The sequence below is a fragment of the Brassica napus genome, chromosome C1 (genome assembly GCF_020379485.1).
Source record: "Brassica napus cultivar Da-Ae chromosome C1, Da-Ae, whole genome shotgun sequence".
Classification (NCBI taxonomy): Eukaryota; Viridiplantae; Streptophyta; class Magnoliopsida; order Brassicales; family Brassicaceae; genus Brassica; species Brassica napus.
Window position 1 is genome coordinate 9,077,176 of NC_063444.1, and position 26,390 is coordinate 9,103,565.

The 26,390-nt window shown below is 40.6% G+C and overlaps 3 protein-coding genes and 1 non-coding gene across 7 annotated transcripts; 3 read left to right on the forward strand and 1 right to left on the reverse strand.

Annotated features, from left to right (window-relative positions):
* Positions 1–303: 303 nt before the first annotated feature.
* On the reverse strand, positions 304–4,233 carry LOC106375681 (small RNA 2'-O-methyltransferase). The gene is made up of 10 exons (XM_013815657.3): positions 4,133–4,233; positions 3,791–4,040; positions 3,624–3,716; positions 3,092–3,546; positions 2,732–3,004; positions 1,704–2,650; positions 1,454–1,611; positions 1,255–1,371; positions 971–1,090; positions 304–887 (listed from the first exon to the last, which is right to left on the reverse strand). The coding sequence occupies exons 2-10, from the start codon at positions 4,010–4,012 to the stop codon at positions 465–467; spliced, it is 2,808 nt and encodes a 935-aa protein (XP_013671111.1). The 5' UTR covers positions 4,013–4,040; positions 4,133–4,233; the 3' UTR covers positions 304–464.
* Positions 4,234–4,675: 442 nt separating this feature from the next.
* On the forward strand, positions 4,676–6,088 carry LOC106373002. The gene has a single exon (XM_013813242.1). It carries the CDS (start codon positions 4,676–4,678, stop codon positions 6,086–6,088), a length of 1,413 nt encoding a protein of 470 aa, XP_013668696.1.
* Positions 6,089–17,343: 11,255 nt separating this feature from the next.
* Positions 17,344–17,450, forward strand: LOC125581028. The gene has a single exon (XR_007318739.1). It is a non-coding gene; the product is annotated as a small nucleolar RNA R71 (small nucleolar RNA).
* Positions 17,451–21,388: 3,938 nt separating this feature from the next.
* Positions 21,389–25,518, forward strand: LOC106375680 (LRR receptor-like serine/threonine-protein kinase GHR1). Of its 4 annotated transcripts, none has more exons than XM_022708354.2 (5): positions 21,389–21,606; positions 21,734–21,796; positions 21,900–23,039; positions 23,127–24,638; positions 24,709–25,518. In XM_022708354.2, the coding sequence occupies exons 3-5, from the start codon at positions 21,995–21,997 to the stop codon at positions 25,293–25,295; spliced, it is 3,144 nt and encodes a 1,047-aa protein (XP_022564075.1). In that variant the 5' UTR covers positions 21,389–21,606; positions 21,734–21,796; positions 21,900–21,994; the 3' UTR covers positions 25,296–25,518. The 4 variants fall into 4 exon arrangements, with proteins under 4 accessions (XP_022564075.1, XP_013671109.1, XP_013671107.1 ...); XM_013815655.3 differs by having other exon boundaries at positions 21,939–23,039; XM_013815653.3 differs by lacking the exon at positions 21,734–21,796.
* The last annotated feature ends 872 nt before the right edge of the window (positions 25,519–26,390 follow it).

The window sequence follows — 26,390 nt, forward strand, 5'->3', positions numbered from 1 at the left end:
TGGTTTAAGAACTTTCGGATTGATAAGCCTCAGTTGGTCAGGGCCTCGTGCTGATAACGTGTTGTATAATATAGGTGATGTAGTGTTTGTATTTATATAATTTGTGTATAAAAAGAAAGATGGTTGACGTGAGTGAGAGAGATGATGTTATCAGTTGAAAGACTTACATCTTATTCATTCGTATTCACTTTATTTATAGTATGACCAAGTCGGTCATAATTAGATATTTACAAGAAGAGAAACTAATAAAATATGTAGTCGGTTATTTCAGATATCCATAATTATTTTTATATTTGTGTTCTTATTTTTAACAGTTTTTTTTTTTTGTCAACTTAAAAACTTAAAGTAGGTTACATGTTTCAAAAACGAGAACATTAGTATGATAAAGGAAGAAAGTGGAGACTTTAAACTGGAGTAGCACAACTTGTGCTGCACAAGTAACAAATCTACAAACTTGTTGAAGACTAGTTCTTTTTGTCTCCCTGTGCTCTTGTCCACTCCCATATGACTTTATAAGGCTGCGTTGAGACCTTTTTCACTTCAGTGAAAGACTTCCGTTTGAAAACAGCAATCTGAGAAGCAAACCCTGGATCCACCTTACCAGACCCTCCAACACCGCTGAACTCGACGCTGTAGTTATGGCTTTTGGCGAGTTTAGATGCCCAGTGGTTAAACTGTGCCCTCGTCCATTCGAACTTGTGTTCATGGTTTCTGAACTTTGACCGCTGTGACATGGACTTGTCTTTTGAGTGATACAGAGAAGACTTGTGAAGAATTTTGTTGTACTCGTAGTTTGGTGTGGAGACAATCAGGAGCTTCGGACGAAACAAGGTAAGAACTGTTTTCCCAAATTGAAAGGCTTCATCTTCCTCCATGTGCTCAATGACCTACAGATCAAAAGACAAGATTTCTTGATGAATAATAAGAAATGCTGATGATGAAGAAACTAAAGAAGAAAGTAGGAGGGGACCTCTAAGCAAGTGGCGATGTCAATGCCATGCAGCCTGGAATCAAACTCCAGTATAGAACCATCATAGAGTCTAATAGTTTTGAGGTTGCAAGCTCCCTTGTTTAACTTTGAGTCTACCATCTGAAATCAACAATCTTTCATTCAACCATCTCTTACACAGCCCATGATTTGTGTAAATACAATTTTCATGGAACAAATATCAAGTTATTAGATTGCATTAGACTTATCAGGTTATGCCTAGTGGAAAAAAACATGGTGGTGTGTGTGTGTAAGATTTCACATACCTTAGCAGCACGGGCAAGAGCCTTCTCTGAGATGTCAACGCCGACAATGGTTTGAAGTGAAGTTGGAACCTCAAGTAAAGACTCTAGTAAACTTCCAGATCCACATCCAAAGTCAACCTACAGTAAGTATAGAGGCTGGAATATTCAACAAGGCGTCCTTAACAGAAAATCACAGTAATGATAAAATAAGAAACAAGACCAAAGTAGAAGCTGCTGATGATTCTTTTATAAGTTTCACTGCATATTCCACACGCTGTTTCGAAAGTGGAGGCTTGAAAAAAACTGATTCCACTCGTTTCTCTGTCGGCCCTTTCACTCCCAACAAATGCACATTATACTCCAAACCTGCTGCGAGTTCTGTGCATTTTAAAAACGAAAACAACACATCATCAGAACTAAATATTAGTCACATACTCAGACAATGTTAAGACTTTCTCATGAAACATTACTTGATAAGAGCGAACGAGTTCTCGCAGTATCATTGGCATCAGCCAAAACCAACCCTTCCGCAGGCATATTAGTTATAAAACAAGCATATTGTCCCACAGACATCTGAGTAACGACTGATTCAAGATGTGGATTCATGGATCCAACCCCTACTTCAAACTCGATCTCTTCATTGCTTTCTATGAGTTCTCTCAAACATTTACAGGTCCTCCCCCAAAAGTCAGCTTCTACCTCCACAGACACAGAATAAGATATGCTAACCAAGGAACCATTTGGTATAGTCTGAACACGCTTTGGTTTGCGATCCATATCCATGGTCTTTGACTCATCATACGCAGGCTCTTCATATCTTTTACTACTTGGAAACTTCCCTTTGATCATAACATTCCGTGTAAACATCCAGTTCAGTTCTCCCTTCGTATAGCAGCGTGGCTGTTCCGGGTCAGCATCCAGGTCATCGAACAAGCTGCCAAACCATGTTAAGGCCTTTAATGCAGCGTTTTGAATAGCGTGGCTCTCCTTCTCGTAGAAGTTCCTTGGTGAGCAATCTAAAACCAAGTCCTGCAGAGACTTTGAGAGAATCTTCACTCCGCATCTGTAACCACTCTCTAACACTGGAAGCTCCTCTTCGTCCTTGCTGTTATAATGATTGAAGGAATCATCTGATCCTGCGTACTCGTTCACACACTGATTGTTGCTATCGTTTGACTCTGAGTCTTTCAACTTCTTGAAGGATCTTAATGTTTCTGAGAGTGGCTTCACAGGAGAAGTAGATATTGTGAAGACAGGCTCGGCTAGTTGTTGCTGGCGGCAGAAGATGGAGAGCATCTCCCTCGGGAGTGGACCTCTCCAATTAGACTTTGAAGTGAATGAGAAAGGCAACGTCGCAGCGATTAGTGCTTGTCTGGAGAATTTGTAGATGCCATTGGGTGACATACCGCAACATATCCTACAGAAGCCAAAAAAAACATGATAAGATAACAACTAAACAAGACATAAATAGAGCAAAAGTTTGTTTTTGTAGAGAGACCTGTAAAATGACTTCAAGGTTACATCATCATGTTCAACAAGATGATGAGACCTCCATGAGTAACCAAGAGCTGCCACTATCGCATCACCGTGAATATCTTGACCACAAGCAGAACTTGCTTTAGCATTCCAGGGGTTTTTGAAATGTGATGATTGTTCTTCTTCATCAACTGGTCGTTTTCCATAGGCTTTCGATGATTTATCTGAAGGATTCAACTTAGGGATAGCAGAGTATACTCTACATTCATAACCAGCGGCAGTTTTATCAAAAGTCCTGTAGTTAAAAAAAAAAAACAAAAAGTTAGTACATATTCAGCTTTAATACCGAGAAGGCTCCATTAGTTAATGATAATATAACCACCTGGATATAATCAGCTGGCTGCCATCCTTCAAACCAAGCTTTTCAGCGATGATATCCAAGTAATACCGGCCTGATGAGATATCAAGTGTGATCGGATCAACAACCTCTTCGCCGCTAGTGGCACATTGTATATACACAGCCTCAACTTTTATGCTTTCTCCATGAGTATCCAGTGCTTCTACGATTGCTGGAGGGTATGGATTTTTCCTTCGGAGTGAAGCTACATGCGGAGATACGACAATGTAGTCCGTTAGCTTTGCAGCAGCCTTCATGACATAGGACATGGCCAAGATAGGATCTTGATCAACGGAGGGATTGATAACTTTGCAGCCACTGTTAATCTTTGCATCAAATGCAGCGATGATGGAAAGAGGAACTGATCCATGACGTTCACCGTCCCTTAGCAATGTTGCTCTGAGGTGGCTTCCAAGAGGATGATGACCAGATGAAAGAAACTGTAATGGAAACAACTTAGAACATTAATAAAGTCATCTGTATAAAACAGAAACTGGTTTTGATCTACTGAACTAACCTCATCAGAGAATATATACTTAATGCGTTCAACCATATCGTCCCAGGCTTGTTCCACAGTTATATCATCATCATCCTGAGGGTGAATGCCTAGCTGCAACATTAAATGAAGTTAAGAAAACAAAGATACAAAATACAGACGAGAGGTGGTAGGTACCAAAAGCATACCTTCTCCAGAGCCAATTCAGCAGCTGATAGTTCAGCATCTTTCTTCCTCTTGAAGACATTTGATACAACGGAAAATTCTGGTAGCTGCAAGTGGCATCGATAGAGACAACTACTCCGAGAAGAGACATGAACTTGCTCAATTCTGTAACTTGCTTTAACACCAAACTTGTGATGTATAATCTCCTTTGGAGAAAGACTTTGCTTCTTCTCCCCACCAGCCATTACAAACTAGCTGTAGCTTCCTTGATCGCTGAGACAAACAAGAACATATATTCGTGACTCTATATAACAAAGATCATGAAAGATGGCACCTTTTGCGCAACAAACAGTGCATCTACCTACCTTCCACAAATTAGGGTTTCTAGGAGAGATATAAAATGAAAACCGTCGTTTGAGCGAGAAAGAGCTGAAAGAAACAGAGACGTGCAGGGGTTTTCAAATGTAGAGGACAAGGGTCGTTTTGTTCATTAGACGTTGTCGTTTTTGGTATCTTCTGTTCCTGAATTTTTATTTATTTATTTATTAATAATTTCCGATTTTAAAGATTGTAGTACACACGGTTAAGTTTTTTCTCTCTCAGCGTAAGATAGTGCTTCCCTCTTTTGGGCTTTATTTCCTCATTTGCTAATATACACTTCTTTAGCAAAGTGGGGCCTCAGAGTATACTAACACGTTTCTCACATCGAATCTCATCCAGTTTCAGAGATATTTTCCCCTTTTCACTCAGATCTACTCTTTCATCTAGAGTTTCATTTTGGTGTTCGTTGATAAAAATCTCAATCCAGAAGCTTTTTCTCCCGCGGTCAGATCTATTCGGTAAATCAGTTTATCCTGAAGATCAGAAGTGTTTGGATGGCATCTCAGCTCAATAAGGCGTTACTAAACATGTCGTTAGAGGAAGAAGAGGAACCTTTTGTTCTGCCTGACAATCCGGAGTATTACTCTACGGGTCGAAACTCTTTGAGTTTGGTTGGGCGGATTTTGAATCCTCGATGTCAGGCCATGTCAGATGTAATTCTAGATATGCCACGTAAATGGAAACTATACAACAGAGTCAAAGGTGTGGCTATTTCAAAGGAAAGGTTTCAGTTCATCTTCAAACATGAACATGACCTACAAGATGTTTTGGATAGAGGAGTGCATACGTTGAACTTATGGCCACTCGCTTTGGAAAGATGGGTGGAGAGACCTCCTGCAGATTATCTTCAATACCTATACATATGGGTCCGGATGAGGAATGTTCCAATCAATCATCGATCGGTGAAAGCTCTTTTCACTTGGGCGGGCTTTGCTGGAGAAGTGATTGAAGTGGCTTACGACCCTGAAAAGCCGCAAGTTAAAGATTACATAAGGGCTTATATAAAATTTGATGTTTCCAAACCCTTGAGAAGATCAAGAAAGGTCACAATTCCAGGTGGTGAAGAAGTGAACATTTTATATGATTATGAAAGGATCCAGAAAAGGTGCTATACCTGTCAGCGCCTTACTCATGAACAGCCTCTCTGTCCTCTTTTCAAGAAGGAGCAAGGTGTGACAGAAAAAATCGCAACTTCCTCGGCAGAGAGCATTCTTTCGGTGAGAATGGAGATCGCGGATGAAAATGACCCACTCTTTGGAGTGATTCCTGAGAGTCATCTTGGTCTCGACCCTCTCTCAGGAAAACCAAAGATTGCGAAAGAAGTATTGGAAGGGATGAGAGCTTACCTGGATGTACCTGAGGGCCCAGAGAAGATAGCAAGAATGGAAAGAGTAAGGAAATCTATTGAAGATCTTGGAAATGATCCCATTGGCCAAAAGACGATGCTCATGTTGGAACCTGCCCCTACAATCACAAATAACTTGGATAAAGGCAAAGGTTTTGTTTTCAACTTCTCACAACAGAAAGAGGCTGGCAATAAACCAGATAAGTTAATGGCGAGTGCAATTGATGCTGGTAATAGAGTTTTGCAGTCAGGAAAGGTGGTTATTTCTAAGCCTAACTTGAAGGTGCAATCTGGATTCTCCCAACCAGAACTTCTTGAGGAAGGTTCAACGGGTTATAGTGCTGGGTTCTTTGAAACTAGTGCTTCCGGGACCGCACCAAAGAAACCTAAAGCCAGAAGGAGACCAGGAACGTACACACGAAAAGCAAATGGCAAGGGTTCATGCAAAGGAGACTCAGGAAGTGGAAAAAAGGTAGGAGGAGGAGAAGTGACAAAAATAAAAAGGAAGGCGGATGATGATGTCGAGCCATCTCAAAGCTCTGCAAGGTTTAAGAAACCATTGGTGGTCCCAAATGAGGGACCGTCCAATATCTAAATGACGATGATGAGCTGGAATTGCCAGGGATTGGGCCGTGCACAAGATCTGGTGATTCCAAGACTGAGGGAAATGCGCAAAGAATATTTCCCTGATATTTTGTTCTTGATGGAAACTAAGCAGCAAAGAGACGATTTGGTGGATCTTCAGACATGGTTAGGCTATGATAGGATTTTGACAGTAAATCCTATTGGGTACAGCAGAGGTTTAGCCGTGCTTTGGAAGAATTCTGTGCATATTGTTTTCAAGTTTGTAGATAAGCACCTGGTTGATTTGGTTGTACAGTTCGGGAAGGATCGGTTTTTTGTTTCGTGTGTATATGGTGAACCGATGAGAAGTAATAGACCTAAGCTATGGGAAAGATTGTCTCGCATAGGAGCTCACAGAAAAGATCCTTGGTGCATGATGGGAGATTTTAACGAGATAAGAAACAATGAAGAAAAGATAGGAGGACCGAGAAGGAGTGAAGCCTCTTTTCAACCTTTCAATGATATGCTGGATATAGCTGAGATGGTAGAGCTACCTGGTACCGGGAATGGTTTTACTTGGGGAGGAATCAGGGGATCTCTTTCGATTCAATCCAGACTTGACAGAGTTTTCGGGAATAAGAAGTGGTTCCACCTCTTCCCGGCATCCAATCAAGTGTTTCTGGATAAGAGAGGTTCGGATCATAGACCGGTCTTGACTAAACTGATACTGGCTTCAGAAGCGTACAGAGGTAGCTTCCGGTTTGATTCAAGGTTTCTGTTCAGAGAAGGAGTTAAAGAGGAGATTAAGAAAGCTTGGCTATCAAACCATCCTCTTTTTGAAGTTAAAGTCTCGGATAGACTCAAAAGCTGCAGAAAGGCTTTGAGTAAATGGAAAAGGAAGGAGACATTAAATTCTAGAGACAAGATCAAACAGATTGAAGTTGCTTTAGAGGAGGCGCAATCATCGCTCAGTCTATCAACGATCAGAATTAACTTCTTGAAAGCGGGGTTAATACAAGCCTACAAGGAGGAGGAGATGTATTGGCAACAGAGGAGTAAAGATAAGTGGGCAACAAAAGGTGATCTGAACACAAAATATTTCCATGCTTCTGTTAAAGCAAACAGATCCAGAAGAAGAATCAACAAGCTGAGAGATGATAGAGGCCAAGAACATTTTTCTGAAGCTGCCAAAGGGGGAGTTGCATTGGAATATTTCACAAAACTCTTCTCCTCTACTAATAATGGAGACTTCTCCGACATCTTTGAAGGTTTCTCACAACGTGTAACCCCTGGAATGAATGAACTTTTGGATAGAGAGGTCACTAATGAAGAGGTTCGAGAGGCTGTATTCTCAATCAAGCCAAGCAGTGCTCCCGGACCTGATGGGATGACGGGATTATTCTTTCAAAAGTATTGGGGTACGATCGGAGAGCAGGTCACTAAAGAGGTAAAGGAGTTTTTTACCTCTAATCAATTCCCACGAGAATGGAATTACACCCATTTATGTCTACTCCCGAAGATTGAAGATCCGGTGATCATGGCAGACCTAAGACCCATCAGCTTGTGTTCGGTATTGTATAAAATCATCTCGAAGATCATCGTGAGCAGGATGAAGCCTCTAATGGAAGATATAGTTTCTCCTACTCAGTCGGCTTTTGTGGAGGAGAGATTAATCTCAGACAATATTCTTATTGCCCACGAGATCATCCATGCCTTGAGAACAAATGAGAGAGTATCCAAGGATTTCATGGCAATAAAATCCGACATGTCCAAGGCCTATGACCGAGTGGAGTGGAACTACCTGCGTGCTTTGCTGAAAGCGTTGGGTTTTGAAGATGCTTGGAGTGAAAAGATTTTGTTCTGTGTTTCAACGGTTAAATACTCAACGCTCATCAATGACCAGCCTTTTGGATGCATTCAGCCAGAGAGAGGAATAAGACAGGGAGATCCACTTTCTCCATTTCTGTTTGTAATGTGTACTGAGGGTCTGATACACTTGCTAGAGAAAGCGGTTCAGGAAGGAAAAATTCAAGGAATTCAATTCACCTTAGAAGGGCCAATGATACATCATATGTTATTTGCTGATGATAGTCTGCTGATATGTAGAGCTTCTGCTGAGCAAGCGACTGAATTGGTGAAGATACTCAAAATCTATGAGCGGGCTACGGGACAGAAGCTGAATTTAGAGAAGTCGGCCATCACTTTTGGATCCAAGGTCACAGAAACCGTGAAAGCCTCAATCCAAACGATCACAGAGATTGCCAAAGAAGGAGGAACAGGATCGTATCTAGGCCTTCCTGAATGTTTCAGTGGCTCTAAAACAGAAATGTTGGCTTACATATACGATAGGCTCAAGTCGAGGCTGTCTGGCTGGTTTGTTAAGCAATTGTCCCTTGGTGGAAAAGAGGTTCTGATCAAAGCAGTAGCTATGGCGATGCCGGTGTATGCTATGTCGTGTTTCAAACTGACAAAGAGATCTTGTGAGAACCTGACCAAGGCCATGGCGGACTTCTGGTGGAACTCTTTAGAGCACAAACGGAAAATGCACTGGCTCAGTTGGTCTACGTTGTGTCTGGCAAAAGAACAGGGAGGTTTGGGATTCAAAGATTTACAAAGTTTCAATCAAGCTCTTTTGGCCAAGCAAGCGTGGCGAATCCTCAATCACCCTGAATCCCTCTTCGCAAGATTCTTCAAGAGCAGGTATTTCGAAAATTCAGACTTCTTAAATGCAAAAAATGGATCGAGACCTTCGTATGGATGGAGAAGCATACAATTTGGAAAGGAGCTGTTATTTCAAGGTTTGAGGAAACACTTGGGTAATGGAACGACTGTCTCAGTGTGGGTCGATGATTGGATAGAGGGAGATGTTAGAAGGAGACCGCTGATGAAAAATATCTTCGTCGATTTGATGCTGACAGTAGATAAACTGATTGACCCTCAAAATAATTGTTGGAGGCTGGATAAGCTGCAAGAGTTGTTTTATGAAGAAGATATCAAAAGAATTTTGGCGATGCAAACTGCTTTTGATCAACAAGATTATTGGGTCTGGTTACACAACAGGAATGGTAGCTATTCAGTGAAGTCGGGATATTGGTTCATCAATAGGTTCAACAGAGAAGAAGAAATCAGAGTAGCAGAGATGAGACCTTCTTTGAACGATTTGAAGAATGAAGTTTGGAAAATTCCCACGGTCCCAAAGATTAAGAACTTCATTTGGAGAGCAATCAGTAATGCAATTCCTGTTGGTGAACTTTTGGTCAAAAGAGGTATCAAAATGGATCCGGTGTGTCAAGCCTGTGGCTATCAGGGTGAGTCTATAAATCACATCATTTTTGGATGCTCCATAGCAAGACAGGTTTGGGCATTGGCCAATGTTCCTACTCCGCAATTTGGTTTCGATGCCGTTTCACACTTCTCCAATTTTCACAGTTTGTTTCTGATGATGAAAAACAGAGAAATTGATGAGAGATTTAGAAATGCTATTCCTTGGATAGTTTGGTACTTGTGGAAATACAGAAACAGGGTCATTTTTGAAGGGAAGAAGTACTATCCAATTGAGCTGGTGGAGAAGATTATGGAGGAGTCACATTTATGGGTTTTGGCTCGAAGTAATGAGAATAGAAGGAAGGCGGAAGAACAGGAGGCAGAGATGGAAGTTGCGAAATCTTGGTCCGTTCCTCACCGTGGTTGGCTAAAATGCAACATCGGAATAGCGTGGGACAAGAAGCAATCTGGTAGTGGAGCTTCGTGGGTGGTAAGGGATGATCACGGGAAGGTCCAAATACACAGTAGGAGAGCGTTCTCGAACACTGATTCCCTTCATGAAGCGAAGTTCAAAGGTCTACTGTGGGCTCTGGAAAGCTGTCATGCGCATCATCTAAAGAGAGTCATCATTGCTTTTGATGATACAACTTTGATCAATGTGATACTAAGACCACATGCATGGCCAAACTTCAGAAAGCAGTACGTGCAGATAGTTGAAAGGTTGAAGAAACTGGAATGGTGGAGGGTGATGAAGGAAGATAGATCAACTAACACAGGCGCTTTCCACATAGCTCAGAGTGTGATTAAGGGAGGCTATTATCAGTCGTATGTTGCAGAGGGGCCACCCTTTTGGTTACGCGATCTGTTTGAAAGTGAGGAAGCTCCCCTCTGTGTGTAGTTGATCAGTCTCATGGTAAAAATGGAGGTTTTTTGGGTGGTTTACAAGGTAAAGGAACTCCTGTTTAATAGAAACCTTGTGTATGGGTTCATGTTTTTTTTGGATGAAAATAAGAGGTGTAGACTTGTTCGTGGAAGAGTCTTAGTGTTGGTCTTTTGTTTGTACCTTAACTGGTTGTTTTGATCTCGTATGATCTTGGAATGAAATATATAGATGACAAAAAAAAAAAAAAGATTGTAGTAAATGGAGTATCGTAATTTTTGAGGAAACTAGCAAATATCGAATTGAGTGTGACGAACACAGAAAAAGGAAACTAGTGATTGAGTGAGTAGTCTTGTTCATGTCAGAGAAAGTTAAAAAAAAAAAAGAAAAGAAAAAACTTTGACTTTGAGCTCAATGGGTCAATCAAACCAATTACATTTCAAATTGTGCATTAACATCACACAATCGTCCAAGATTTATTTATCTCTTGGCAATGAGAGAGTCTTTTTTTTTTTTATCAAACAATCTAAATGTACAAAGAAACCTTTGAGTGCATATTAATTTGCAAGGTCATTGTAGAAAGTGTCTGAAAACACAAAGAAAAATCCTTTGTACATTTAGATTGTTAACTCTCTCATTGCCAAGAAAAATCCTTTGGACACATAATGAAGTTAAGAGTCTTAACACTTCTGTTAGAGTACTGGCTGATATATTTCAAGTGACTGACCATGCAAGAACTAAACTTCTGAAGTACCGAGCATACTCACAGCCACTGCCAACTTGTTACAAATCGTTGCAGCCTAGGTTTGAGAAAGGAACATGTCATGTAATAATGATTGCAGGAATTGTAGAGACACACATATAAAATATTACGGAAACAAGGACTAGCGGTGAGCTTACAATATCCATTTCCTGAACCACCACCACAGTAGATGGAAGTTCTCACGTAACTGTCTAGCGGCTAATTAACCATCTTTAGGACCTCCAAACTACAAAACGTGCGGCTAATTAACCATCTCTACTTTGGTATAAAATTATATATTTTCTAGAATGTTAATCCCTTATGCTTATGCTTCTTTGTTTTGTCTATCAAAATATTTCATCGTCAAGCCTAAGGATGTTAAGATAGAGTTTTTATATTTTGTTTATACATTAGTGGGTTGAGCTAGGGTTGACCCATTTCATAATATATTTAAATAGACAAATAAATAACTTTAACTCTATAAAATAAATAAAGTTCAAGCACTAATTATGTTCTCAAAAAATCAGGGTTCCAGATCAAGAACGCAAATGCATTTTCCTGGAAAAGTCAGCTTTGGAGAAGCGAGGACAATGATAACAAGTCCATGGACTTGTATATAGACTAGACTAGAGACAATACACAACATAAAATGTACTGTTTTTATGGTTACTCAGCAAAAGCCAAGGCAAAAGGACTAAACAAGCTTTGAGGTTTTTATATATAGATGACACATCATCACATTGCTTGCAATATTCTCTACTCCATACTCCTTAATCCAAAAGCTCCCATCAGTCTTTCTTTTCTCCACTGCCTTTCTTCCATTCCCATATGACTTTATAAGGTTGCATCAACCCTTATGTTAGTGTATATAAAGTCATGTACATATCGGTTTAGTATTAGCTTATTAGTTTACCAGTTAGACTCGGTTTAGAGTTGATTATGAAGTGTATATAAACCTTACTTGTACATTGTTGATAATTAATGAGAATGTTTATGTTTACTCATATGGTATCAGAGCGAATCATATTGTTGATTAGTTTACCGGTTAGACTCGGTTTAGAGTTGATTATGAAGTGTATATAAACCTCACTTGTACATTGTTGATAATTAATGAGAATGTTTATGTTTACTCATACCTTCTGAAACATTCTCAACAGCTGAAGCTTCCCGTTTAAACACAGCTATCTGAGAAGCAAACCCTGGTTCTACTTCACCAGACCCACCAACACCGCTAAACTCTACGCTGTAGTTATGCCATTCCGCAAGTTTAGTAGCCTAGAGTCAAACTCTAGGATGGAACCATCATAAAGTGTTGCAGTGTTAACGTTGCAAGCTTCCTTGTTTAGTTTTACATGTAGCATCTAAAACCAGAACACACAAGATACGCACAAACATAAGTCAATCAACCATAGTATCGTCAAGATTAGTCGTCTAAGGGTCTTGATATTTAGAGCCAGGGTTCCTTCGGGGGTCACAAACAGAGACATACCATCCCCAAGTAAACCACTTTCGGAAGGGAGAAGCATGGGAATAAAAACGGTGGTTCATGATTTTGCATAATTTAGCAGCGCGGGCAAGACCCTTGGGTGAGATGTCAACGCCGATAATGGATTGAAGTGTTGTTGGATAGTCAAGTAGAGAGTCTAATAAACTACTGATGTTAGGATTTTTCAAGGCTCCTAAGACAAATGTTGTAGTATAGTGATTGTCGAACCAGTTCTGAGGGAATTCAAAACAATGAGAATGCAAGTACTCACTTAATCTAAGTGCAACCAATGATTTAAATGGGTTTTAAACTACTACTAATACTAGAAAGCAATTACAGAATGATACTTTCTTGACTAAGGGAAAAGATAACTCATGGGCATAGGGATTAGACCTTGGGTGATCAAGTTTCGAACTAAGGATGGCAAACGATCAATCAAACTATCAACCTTAAGATTAGACACAATCTTAAACAAACTCTATGTCTAGATGAATGTTCATTTACTAACATATCTCAAACATCAAATGTCTTTGGTTGAATAATATGAAAGCAATCATTACTAACAAGTCTATTAGCTATCTTAACACCTTTAACAACAAATGTCTTTGGTAAAGTATGTTAAAAGCTTAGGAGAGTTGTCTCAGGCATTTCATCAAACACCTTGTGGGTGAGAAATGCCTAAAGATCAACTTTTCAGTGGCCAACTCAGAAGATGCATTATGAATACTCTACTAGCAAGGAACAAGAATGATCTACACTAAAACATCCTAGAACTAACCTAATCACCCTTAATCTCCCTAACCCATGAATTCAAAAGGTGATTACTCACTAATCTCCATGATTCCTCTTAAACCCATATTGGATTTCAGATTAATCATGTAGAGAAATAGATAAGAAATCAACAAGAACACCAGATGAAAGAAATGAAATCTGAATCCAAAGAAGTTTTTATTAGTTGTTCTCTGGAAAAAGAGATTCTTGCCTCCAATGGCTTACAAAAGTACTTAACTTAGATTTTTTGGCAATGTAAAACGTGCATAATGAAATGACCAAAAGACCCTTAGAAAAACATGAGTTCGACAGGCAAATAGACGTGGAGCGACCTCAGCATGTCGCTCCGACAAGTCGCTCCGGCCTTCGGGAGCGATCTCAGTGTGTCGCTCTGAGAGGTCGCTCCGGGCTTCGTTGGGTGTCGTCTCGCCATGGAAACGCGAGCGACCTCGGAGCGTCGCTCTGGTAGGGGTGTCTCGCGATAGAAACGCGAGCGACCTCTTCATGTCGCTCTGGCAAGTCGCTCTGGGATGGGTGTCTCGCGATAGAAACGCGAGCGACCTCTCTACGTTGCTCCGAGATGTGTGTCACAGCGACTTCATGTTGTCGCTCCGGGAAGTCGCTCTAGTCAGTGCTCGTCCAAAGATCACTCTAATCACCTCCCTTGAGCTCCAAATGTACCCAAATGTCTCCAGGAACTCCATGTGGTACTCCAATACCTAATAGAGACATATGTATGCAAAATGCAACCTAGACATGGCTAAATCCTAATCTATATGATGAAAATGCACATGAATAAATGGATAAAACAATGTGAATATGCAAGATATCAACTCCCCCAAACTTATCCTTTTACTTGTCCTCAAGTGAACTATTTGGAACTCATAGGGAGAGAGGTTTGAAGGTGGGAGCTCATTGCCAAAAGAAACACACAAAGCACTCAAATCAACATCTAAATTCAGCATTAGTACACCCTCTCTTATTATACTCTAGCTTCTCTAGGCATATCTCAACTCTTTTCATCCCTACACTCATCATCATGCATTCACACATGCAAATCAGCCAACTCTCAAGTTCATTAAGCATAGCATCAAGTGAATTCTTGCAAATGGTCAATTGATTCAAATCATTTGGTTGAGTAAGGGAAGGATTTTATTCAAGTGGGTCAAGAGGTTCAAAATCCATGATCTTTTAAAGTGGTTTACTCTCAAAACAAGTAGCCTTGACATTGCACATAATATATCTAAGAAAAGGACCAACTCATGCATACAATGCTCAATCTCCATTGTTCTACCCTTTTCCCAAACATACAAGTTACACAATCACTTCCCAATGTCAAACCCAACTTCCATCTCTCACCAAAAGATCCCAAGAATACTTTGCACATAAAACTCTTTTTCTTTGAAATCTATAAAGGATTTTCTCAAATTCTAAACAAATTTTAGCTCTAAACAACTTTGCTAGCCCCATTTTCTTTCTTTTTCTCTTTTTTTTTTTCGGGGGCCAAGACTTTTCATAAACTCGAGCTAGACGTTTATCTATTAATTCCAATAAGATTATCCATTTAAACACAAAGAGTCTATTCTTTTCCTTCGAACTTTTCATGCTTCCAAATCATAGTCACCACACTCACCCCCACCTATAGCTAGACAATAGAGTGCCTAATCTAGCAAGAATGAAGACCAAACATTGTCGTTCCCGATACTCTCAACAATATGCACATGTAAGGCTTTCCGAAAAAGGCCTCACTCATCAAATAATGAAAGCTCAAAAAGAGGGAAGGGTTTTGGGAATGGTGTACCACTAGAGTTTGTCAAAAAAGATTGACATAAAGGATGTGACAACTCAAGTGTGTATTTCCATGACTCAGTACACAAGGGACTATAAGCAAGAAGCATTAAGTTCGTTCAGTTCAAACAAGGTTGTAGTTGGCTTCAAAGGTTAAGTTTCAGCAATCAAAAAGTTTCAGGAAGAGTTTTCAAGGCTCGAAGCATACAAGTCTTTTTGAGAGGTGCATAAGCTACTCAGGTGCAAAGTAATGTTCTTTACAAGGCATCTCAAATCATTGCTCCCAATGTAAGTAAATGCAACTTATATGCTCTAGACTCTCCTAGAAATGCAAATGATGCAAACTAAATGATTTTTTTTTTATGCAAATAGGTATGCAATGCATGACTCAATGAAACAACATCAAAGCAAACGTGATCAAATACTTGGTACCTCCCCCACACTTAAATCACACAGTCTCTGTGTTGTCAGGGAGAGAGAGATACCCAAAAAGAGAAAACTAATATGCAAAAACGAAATGGTATATACAAGGGAAAGTAGTGGGTTACCTTCTATGGGGAATGAGTAGAGGGAGATGCTCCCTCCTCGTTGTCCTCAGGTGGTAACTCTTCAAGGGGTTCATCAGCAGGAGTGCCCATCTCTTCAATGTAGAAGGCTTGCCCGAACACAGTTGGTTTCTTCATTTTCTCCTTGATGTCAAAATGGAGAACATGCCCTTTACCCAAATGGAGATCAATCGTGCCCTCTTTCACCTTAACAATTGCTCCTGCTGTAGCTAAGAATGGCCTTCCAAGAATCAATGGATCTTGAGCCTCCTCACCCATCTCAAGCACCACAAAATCTGTAGGTATCTCATACCTTCCAATCTTCACAGGTAGGTCCTCTAAGATGCCCACAGGGTACTTCACTGAACGATCAGCTAACACCAGAGAGAGTCTACACTTCTTGTACTGAGTGAATCCAAGCTTCTTTGCAACAGACAAAGGCATCACGCTGACACTAACTCCCAAATCGCAGAGACATTTCTCAAATACCATAGGTCCAAGAGCACAAGGTAGTGTGAAGCATCCTGGATCCTCTAACTTCTCTGGAACATCAAGCCTCTGGATGATGGCACTGCACTCATGGGTAAGAATCATCATGCTTTTCATTTCCTTCTTCTTTGCAGCTACAACATCTTTCAGGAACTTGTTGTATTGAGGAATCAACATGAAAGCATCGATGATGGGCATTGCAACCTGAGCTTCACTCATTTGCTTCTCAAACAAAGCCTTGTACTTCTCTAGCAGCTGCCTCTTGAATCTACCATGGAATGGTAGTTTGGGTTCATAGGGAGGAGGAACAAAAGAATTCTCACTTGCTGGAGCAAGAACTTCACCATATTTCACTGTTTTCTTCTCTTCCCCAACCTTTCCTTTACCTTTGGCTTCCACAATCTTCTCCAAGATTTCATCATTGATTTTCTCATCAACAATCACCACTTCATCATCTAAGTTGATGGCCACCTCCTCACCTAGTTTCTCAGCATCCCTGGTGAGGGTTGTAGGAGGTAACTGCTTACCACTCCTAAGGGTGATAGCTTTGGCCTCCTTGGGGTTTTGGTCAGATTTTCCAGGTAGAGATCCTTGCTGGCGAGTCTGGTGAGTGTTCATGGAAGCAAACTGATTCTCTAAATTCTTGACTGTAGAAGCAAGATGTGAGAACTTGTTGTTGAGCTCATTGTAGCTCCCATCAATCTTGGAATGAAGGTTTTTCAACTCATAACCAACATGCTTCTCACTTCTAATCTGAGACTCCAAGATTTGTTTCAGCAGGGTGTCAGTGCTGCTCTCTTGAGGAGCAGAGGAACCAGATGAGGGGTTTTGCTGAGGTTGATAGCTGCCTTGCTGGTTGTTTCTAGGTGGATAACCACTCTGTTGGTTGTTGGGGTAGGATTTCTGTTGGTAATTGTTGTACTGAAAGTTGGGCTTTTTTTTGTACCAACTACCATTGTTGTTGATGAAACACAGCTCTTCCTGACTTTCCAAACCCTCAACCTCATGGACAACAGTTGGTGTCTCTTAGCTTGGGTTACCAACAAAGTGAAGCTGCTCTTGTGTGGCTTTATCAGTAAGGAGGATGTCTATCTTATCCTGTAGAGCTTTCAACTCCTTCCTCGTCTGCTTATCATCTGTTCGACTGCCTCTGTCGTGGTCTCCACTGTAGACTGCATCACTCTTTACCATGTTGTCAACCAGCTCCTCTGCATCTTCCTCAGTTCTCCCCAAGAAGAAACCATTGCTAGTTGTATCCAGTCTGGCCCTGTACTTAGGAAGAGCACCACGGTAGAATGTGCTCAGCAAGCTCTCCTTAAAGAAACCATGGTGTGGGCATTGAGCTTGGTAGCCCTTGAATCTCTCCCAGGCTTCACTGAATCCTTCCAAGTTCTTCTGTTGGAAACTGGAGATCTCATTTCTCAGCTTAGCAGTTCTTGAGGATGAGAAGAATTTCTCCAAGAATGCTCTCTTGCACTCATCCCAAGTAGTGATAGAGTCGCTGGATAGAGACTTCTCCCACTGACGTGCCTTATCCCCCAAAGAGAAAGGGAATAACTGCAGCTTCAAGGCATCCTCAGACACACCATTGGTTTTTGACAACCCACAGTAGCTGTCGAACCTATCCAAGTGATCAAATGGATCCTCTAGAGCCAAGCCATGATACTTGTTGTTCTCGATCACGTTGAGGAGTCCTGACTTGACCTCAAAGTTGTTGGCTGCCACAGCCGGTGCTCGTATTCCCAGTCTATGACCATGAATGTTGGGCCGGTCATAAGTACCAATGGATCGAGCTGCCCGCGGTTGGTGTTCTGCCCCTTGCGGTTGATCTTCCATATCAATATCGAATCTCTGAAAGTGGGCTTGTTGTTCTTCTCTTCTAGCTCTAGCACACTCCCTCTCGAAAGCTCTGATGTCTGGTACTATTGGAACTAGGTTTGATGGACCCCTGCTCCTCAAGTTCATACACCTGAAAGTGAAAGGTAGGTGAAGAAGAAGAATCAGTAACAAAACAAAATTAAAATGACTTAGTCTCAAGCAAGTGACTAAATCTCAATGTTTAAATCTACTCAGAATTTGGCAACGGCGCCAATTTGATTTTATGATTTTTCAAGGCTCCTAAGACAAATGTTGTAGTATAGTGATTGTCGAACCAGTTCTGAGGGAATTCGAAACAATGAGAATGCAAGTACTCACTTAATCTAAGTGCAACCACTGATTTAGATGGGTTTTAAACTACTACTAATACTAGAAAGCAATTACAGAATGATACTTTCTTGACTAAGGGAAAAGAGAACTCATGGGCATAGGGATTAGAACTTGGGTGATCAAGTTTCGAATTAAGGATGGCAAACGATCAATCAAACTATCAACCTTAAGCTTAGACACAATCTTAAACAAACTCTATGTCTAGATGAATGTTCATTTACTAACATATCTCAAACATCAAATGTCTTTGGTTGAATAATATGAAAGCAATCATTACTAATAAGTCTATTGGCTATCTTAACACCTTTAACAACAAATGTCTTTGGTAAAGTATGTTAAAAGCTTAGGAGAGTTGTCTCAGGCATTTCATCAAACACCTTGTGGGTGGGTAATGCCTAAAGATCAACTTTTGAGTGACCAACTCAGAAGATGCATTATGAATACTCTACTAGCAAGGAACAAGAATGATCTACACTAAAACATCCTAGAGCTAATCTAATCACCCTTAATCTCCCTAACCCATGAATTCAAAAGGTGATTACTCACTAATCTCCATGATTCCTCTTAAACCCATATTGGATTTCAGATTAATCATGTAGAGAAATAGATAAGAAATCAATAAGAACACCTGATGAAAGAAATGAAATCTGAATCCAAAGAAGTTTTTATTAGTTGTTCTCTGGAAAAAGAGATTCTTGCCTCCAATGGCTTACAAAAATACTTAACTTAGGTTTTTTGGCAATGTAAAACGTGCATAATGAAATGACCAAAAGGCCCTTTGAAAAACATGAGTTCGACAGGCAAATAGACGTGGAGCGACCTCGGCATGTCGCTCTGACAAGTCGCTCCGGCCTTCGGGAGCGACCTCAGTGGGTCGCTCTGAGAGGTCGCTTCGGGCTTCGTTGGGTGTCGTCTCGCCATGGAAACACGAGCGACCTCGGAACGTCGCTCTGGGAGGGGTGTCTCGCGATAGAAACGCGAGCGACCTCTTCATGTCGCTCTGGCAAGTCGCTCTGGGAGGGGTGTCTCGCGATAGAAACGCGAGCGACCTCTCTACGTTGCTCCGGGATGTGTGTCACAGCGACTTCATGTTGTCGCTCCGGGAAGTCGCTCCAGGCAGTGCTCGTCCAAAGATCACTCTAATCACCTCCCTTGAGTTCCAAATGTACCCAAATGTCTCCAGGAACTCCATGTGGTACTCCAATACCTAATAGAGACATATGTATGCAAAATGCAACCTAGACATGGCTAAATCCTAATCTATATGATGAAAATGCACATGAATAAATGGATAAAACAATGTGAATATGCAAGATATCAACTACCAAAACCGCATCCAAAGTCAGCTTGCCACAAGAATAGAGATTTAACAATTATGAACAAATAGAGACTTAAAACTATTTTGAACAACCAAGAGAGCATACCAAAGTAGAAGCGGATGAATCTCTTATATGTATCACTGCATATTCCACACGCTGTTTCGAAAGTGGAGGCTTGAAAAAAGCCGCCTCCATTCGCTCTTCACAAGGCCCTTTCTGCATTAAACACAAAGGGAAAGTTCATCTCTACTGGTCTATTACACATATAAGTGAGGTTCTTAAATAAGTGCGCCTCTTTGTTGTATTGTTCAACTAGAAAAAAAAACATTCTACATTATCTGGTGACCTGCATTAATTGATAGGAGGTAGCAGGTACTCGCACTATCAGAGGCAAACAGCCAGAATCAAAGCTTCACAAGCAGTACAGAGTGAAGTATTGAAAGAAACATAAAAGAAAAACCCAGTCATCTGAGTAACAGCTGATTCAATAAGTGGATCCATGGCTTTAGTCCCAGAGGATGAGCAGCCTCTGACCAGCTGAAAGAAACTGTAATGGAAACAACTTAAAACATTAATAATGCCAATATAAAGTCATGATTTGCATAAACATAAACTGCTTTTAAGTTTTAACCTACTGCAAGAAAATGAAACTATTTGATTGAGTAGGGTCTTGTTCAAGTCAGAGAAAGTTAAAAAAAACTTTGACTTTGATGTCCACCAAACGAATTTACATTTCAAATCGTGTATTAAACATAAGAGCATGGCAACGGGAATCATTAAGTGAGAGTACTTAGGAAAAAAATAATTAAATAATCAGTGGACCCCACCAAAAGCTAAGGATTCAACCATTAAAATTCCTAAATAAAGACTCTTTCTTAGTGAATCTTTGCACTATTTGTGGGTCCCCACGACTACGTGGCGGCCCGTGAATGGTCATTTTTTTTTTTTTTTTTTTTTAAAATTCTAAAATATCCAAGATTAATCCGAAATGCCCTTGTCGCTAAGGACTCCAATGAGTCTCACCGTTGCGCATGCTCTAACAATCGTCCAAGTTTTTTTTATCTCTTGGCAATGAGAGTCAATATTCTAAATGTACAAATAAACCTTTGGATGCATATTATTTGCAAGGTGATTGTAACGGTTGCCTCTAACCTCATTTTGTTATTGTAGAAGTTTCTTCATGAAACTGCAAGAAAGAAAGAAAAAAAAAACAACTTTGATGGAGATGTGTCCATGACATTCATGAAAGAGAGTTTAAGGTTGTTTTCATTAGACTTCATTTTGTTCACAACAAATTCATCTTCCAAGAGTTTCTCAGGCTACACATCTAATAAGACTCATCCTTAAGAATTGTTGAGGTACGTGTACAAAAGGTTATGGAAACAAGGTTTTAGCAGTGAGCTTACAGATCCATTTGCTGAACCACCATAGTAGATGGAAGGAAGCATTGGTCTAGCGGCTAACTAAGCATTTTCGCGACCTCCAACCTCCAACATTGTGCTTTAATCTTATAGATAATGTGCCAAATTGTATGTTCTATGTGTAATTTTTTTTAGCGTTCTATATAGTTATGCTTAGCCGCTTAGGCACATCTGTGACTCGCTCACTAAAACAGTGAATAATAAAAAAATTAAAAAGAAAGACCGAATATTTCTCCCGCTACTCTTTAGCCTTTTACTTCTGAAAAGACTATGGAAAAAAGCAAACTATTATGTCTTTCTCGTGAACCCAACAAAAGTAAAAAAATTAAAATATCATTTACCCTCTTTACGGAGTCCTTGTCGTTCTCGTCACTGTCTAGCAATTTTTCCCATCTTTGCTTTTGTTTTTAGCCTTCTTTGTTTGGTTCTTCGTAAACAGTTACAGTGACATTCAAAGTGTGACCCACAAAAAGTTTCTCACTGTCTCACTGGTTCACTCTACTGTGTTGTGAACCAAATCCAAAAAAAAAAAAAAAAAACTCAGTAGCAGTAGTGCATGAGCTAAAGAAACAAGACGATTCTGCTTCAAAGTTTTTGTCTTTCTTCTTCCTCAGCTCTGTCGGCATTTTCATTCCGGTAAGATAAAAATCCTTCCTTTTTTTTATATTCTCTCTTTGCTTTGAGGTTAGGATAGATCTCCGAATGGGACCACCCAACATTGAATTAAATTAGCTCATCTGTTCTATTTAATGTTTATTTCCAGCTGATTCCCTTCGGTTCAAGCTTGTCTCTTCTCTCTTTGCTACTTGCATTTCGTTTGATTGGGGTAGATTTTTCTTCATTCTGTGTATTGATTTTTGCGCAAAGATTGAAACTTTCGCTTGTAACTTTGATGGTTTCTAACTTTGGTTCATTAACTTTTCTGTCAGATTGACGACTTGTGTTCCATGAATGTTCTGTGTTGGTAGGTTGTTGGGTTTCTGCAAAAAACTGTAGCTTTGAGGGAACCTTTTTTAAGTCAAGGATGAGGATTTTGTTACTACTTCTGTCCATGTTTTTCCTGTCTGCAATGGGGCAACTTCCTTCACAGGACATCATGGCACTGCTTGAATTCAAGAAAGGAATCAAACATGACCCTACAGGGTTTGTCCTCAACTCCTGGAACGATGAGTCCATCGACTTCAACGGCTGTCCTTCTTCCTGGAACGGTATCGTCTGCAACGGTGGTAATGTAGCTGCTGTTGTTTTGGACAGTGTGGGTTTGTCTGCAGATGCTGATTTCAGTTTGTTCTCTAACTTGACAATGCTCGTCAAACTCTCCATGGCTAACAACTCCATTTCCGGTGTCTTACCAAGTAACTTAGGCGGTTTCAAAAGTCTCCAGTTCCTGGATTTGTCTGATAACCTCTTCTCTTCTTCGCTGCCTAAAGAGTTTGGTGGGTCAGTGAGCTTGAAGAATCTTTCTTTAGCTGGTAACAACTTCTCTGGTGAGGTTCCGGAGTCTATGGGTGAGTTGGTTTCGCTTCAGTCGTTGGATATGAGCCGTAACTCCTTATCTGGACCTTTGCCAAAGTCCCTGACAAGGCTGAACGAGCTGCTTTACTTGAATCTGTCTTCTAACGGATTTACCGGGAAAATCCCAAAGGGCTTTGAGTTGATTTCGAGTCTTCAAGTGCTTGACTTGCATGCTAACTCGTTTGATGGTAATCTTGACGGAGAGTTTTTCATTTTAACGAATGCGAGCTATGTGGATTTCAGTGGGAACAGATTGGTGACAACGTCTGGGAAGCTGGTGCCTGGTGTTTCTGAGAGCATCAATCACTTAAACCTCAGCCACAATCAGCTCGAAGGTTCGTTGACTAGTGGGTTTCAGTTGTTTCAGAACTTGAAAGTCTTGGATCTTAGCTACAACGAGTTATCCGGAGAGTTGCCTGGTTTTAATTATGTCTATGATCTTCAAGTGCTCAAGCTTAGCAACACCAGATTCTCAGGTTCACTTCCCAATAACTTGTTGAAAGGTGACTCTTTGCTTTTAGCAACGCTGGATTTGAGTGGCAACAATCTCTCAGGTATGCTCTTAGCTAGAGAGTGGGGATTGTTATATATTGGTGGCACCAAGAAAACTAAAAATCTAACTCTTTTTGTTTGTGTTGCAGGGGGAGTAAGTGATATCATGTCAACAACTCTTCACAGCCTTGATCTTTCTTCAAATTCACTCACAGGAGAGCTTCCTCTCTTGACTGGAAGCTGCGTCTTGCTTGATCTCTCAAACAACCAGTTTGAAGGAAACTTGACAAGATGGTCAAAATGGGAGAATGTTGAGTATCTTGATCTCAGCCAGAACCGTTTCACTGGGTCGTTTCCAGATGTCTCACCTCAGCTTCTCCGAGCAAATCATCTTAACCTTTCCTTCAATAAGCTCACAGGCTCACTTCCAGAACGGATCCCAACCCATTATCCGAAACTCCGTGTTCTCGATATAAGTTCCAACAGCTTGGAAGGGCCACTCCCAAGTGCATTACTATCCATGCCCACCTTGGAAGAAATCCACCTTCAAAACAATGGGATGTTAGGTAACATAGGACCCCTCCTGCCTTCTTCTGGTTCCAGAATACGTCTTCTTGACCTCTCCCACAACCGGTTTGATGGTAATCTTCCTGGTGTTTTGGGAGCTTTGACCAGTCTCCAAGTGCTGAATCTCGCAGCAAATAGTTTGTCTGGATCTTTGCCAGACTCCATGGTCTCTCTAAGCTCACTAGACGTGTCCCAAAATCATTTCACTGGACCACTCCCCAGCAACTTATCTACAAGTCTTATGGCCTTTAATGTTTCATACAACGATCTATCAGGGACTGTGCCAGAGAATCTGAGGAACTTCCCACCATCTTCCTTTTATCCTGGAAACAGCAAGCTCATCTTCCCTGCTGGATCCCTTGGTTCAAATGCATCAGAAGCTTCCAAGAGGAAGAAGCCAAGGAACTTACTTATTAAGGTTGTGATAATAGTTTCCTGCGCCGTTGCTCTTGTAATCCTCATCCTTGTGGCTATCCTCCTATTTTGCATCTGCAAATCAAGAAGACAGCAAGAGCGTTGTGGTGTCACAGGTAAAGATATTAATAGGACAATCCCCTCAGGCAGTGGAGGTAGTATGGTTATCTCTGCTGAGGATCTCGCCGCTTCAAGAAAAGGCTCCTCATCTCCAGATGAAAAGCTAGTAGCTGTTGCAACGGGCTTCTCTCCTTCAAAGACGAGTAATCTGTCATGGTCGTCACCTGGCTCAGGAGACTCATTCCCAGCTGATCAACAACTAGCACGGCTTGATGTTAGGTCACCGGACAGACTTGTGGGAGAGCTGCAGTTTCTGGATGATTCTATCAAACTGACTCCAGAGGAGTTGTCTAGGGCACCAGCTGAAGTACTGGGAAGAAGTAGCCACGGGACTTCTTACAAGGCAACGCTTGATAGAGGAGTGTTTCTAACCGTGAAGTGGCTAAGAGAAGGCGTTGCAAAGCAGAGAAAGGAGTTTGCTAAAGAAGTGAAGAAGTTTGCAAACATTAGACATCCTAATGTTGTGACACTACGAGGATACTATTGGGGTCCTACTCAACACGAGAAGCTTATTCTTTCTGATTATATATCTCCTGGAAGCCTCGCTAGCTTCCTTTACGGTAACACTCCTTTCAATAAACTTCTCTATCACTATATTCATCAAACTTATTGTTCTTGTTTGGTTTCTAGATCGACCAGGGAAGAGAGGTCCTCCTTTAGCTTGGATCCAACGGCTAAAAGTTGCAGTAGATGTGGCACGTGGTCTAAACTACCTCCATTTTGACAGAGCTGTCCCACATGGTAACCTCAAGGCGACAAACATACTCTTGGACGGAGCAGAGCTAAACGCGCGCGTTGCAGATTACTGCCTCCACCGTCTCATGACACAAGCAGGCACAGTGGAACAGATTGTAGACGCAGGCATCCTCGGTTACCGAGCTCCTGAGCTAGCTGCTTCGAGGAAACCGTTGCCTTCGTTCAAATCAGATGTCTATGCATTTGGTGTGATACTTCTTGAGATCTTAACAGGGAGATGTGCTGGAGATGTGATCACAGGTGAACACGAAGGTGTTGATCTGACGGATTGGGTTAGGTTACGTGTTGCTGAAGGTCGTGGTGCGGAATGCTTTGACTCGGTGTTGGCTCAGGAGATGGGAAGTGATCCTGTTACAGAGAAAGGCACGAAAGAAGTTCTTGGGATTGCCTTGAGGTGTATAAGATCGGTGTCTGAGAGACCTGGTATCAAGACCATTTATGAAGACCTGTCTTCGATTTAGTAAGAATGTTTTTTTGTAGGTTGAGATTCCAATGGAGTTTGTTTCTCCTTTGTCAAGTGGTATGCTTTTGTTTCTGAAGAAGCATGTTCTTGGTTTAAGGTTTTGTGTTGTGTGTCTGCTTCTGTTAGTTTTTTTTTTTTCCTTTTGTAACATTTTTTAGCTGTAAAAAAATTGAAATCTGCTCATGTCTCATGAGTGAATGAAATTTTTAGTTTACCAGTTAGCTCTCTGTTCAGTTGCCTTGGAGTCAAGTTCATGGAAATTGTTGTTTTTGATCAAAACCGGTTAAATTACAGACTAAACCAAATCAAATAGCCCATTAAACCGTTGTATTGGAAAATTAATATTTTTATTCCCACTTGGATTACTGTTGTCGCCGTGGACTATGCAGTGTCTTGTTTGATTTGAGGGGGAACATCAAAGACCTTGCAGTGCTCTACTTATAGATGAATTTGAGCAGAAGCTGTTGCAGAAGGTAATCGTTGAGGTTTTGCCTGAATGGTGCATGACAGATGATGAAAGACTGGTAGTGTCGATGAAATGGTTAGATTCAAAAGCTGAGGAAGATTTGTAGCCTGAGCAATTAGGTGAAGCTTTTTGCTAGAGTGCTATCTTTGATGTATGAATGTTCTTGAGCTTTTCTTTTTCTGAAACCATTGTGTTATAGGTCCTACAGACTGTTAACTGGATTAATAAAAAAAATTTAAAACACTTCTTCATTCATTTCATAAGATTGTATGTTGTAAAATTAATGCTTCAATAATTTACCTATACCAAATAAATTCAGTACAATGTAGATCCTAATAAAATGAACAAATCCAAGTAATAAAGTGAGTTAAAATTTGTATTGCAAATACTTTTAAAAGTTTGTTGAAATTTCCAAAACACGAGTGTTTTGAAACGGACTGAGTAGGGGGACAACCCTGAGATTTATGGAGTTTGAACAATTATTGTTTTGGAATCAAATGTTCTATTCATTTTTATATTTTGGATGATTTATTTGATCAAACAATTGATGCATATTAATTGTTTAAAAATTGAGGAGCAAGCCGGATATTATGTTCTTCTGTGTGAAAATCCATCGTGTGGAGAAAT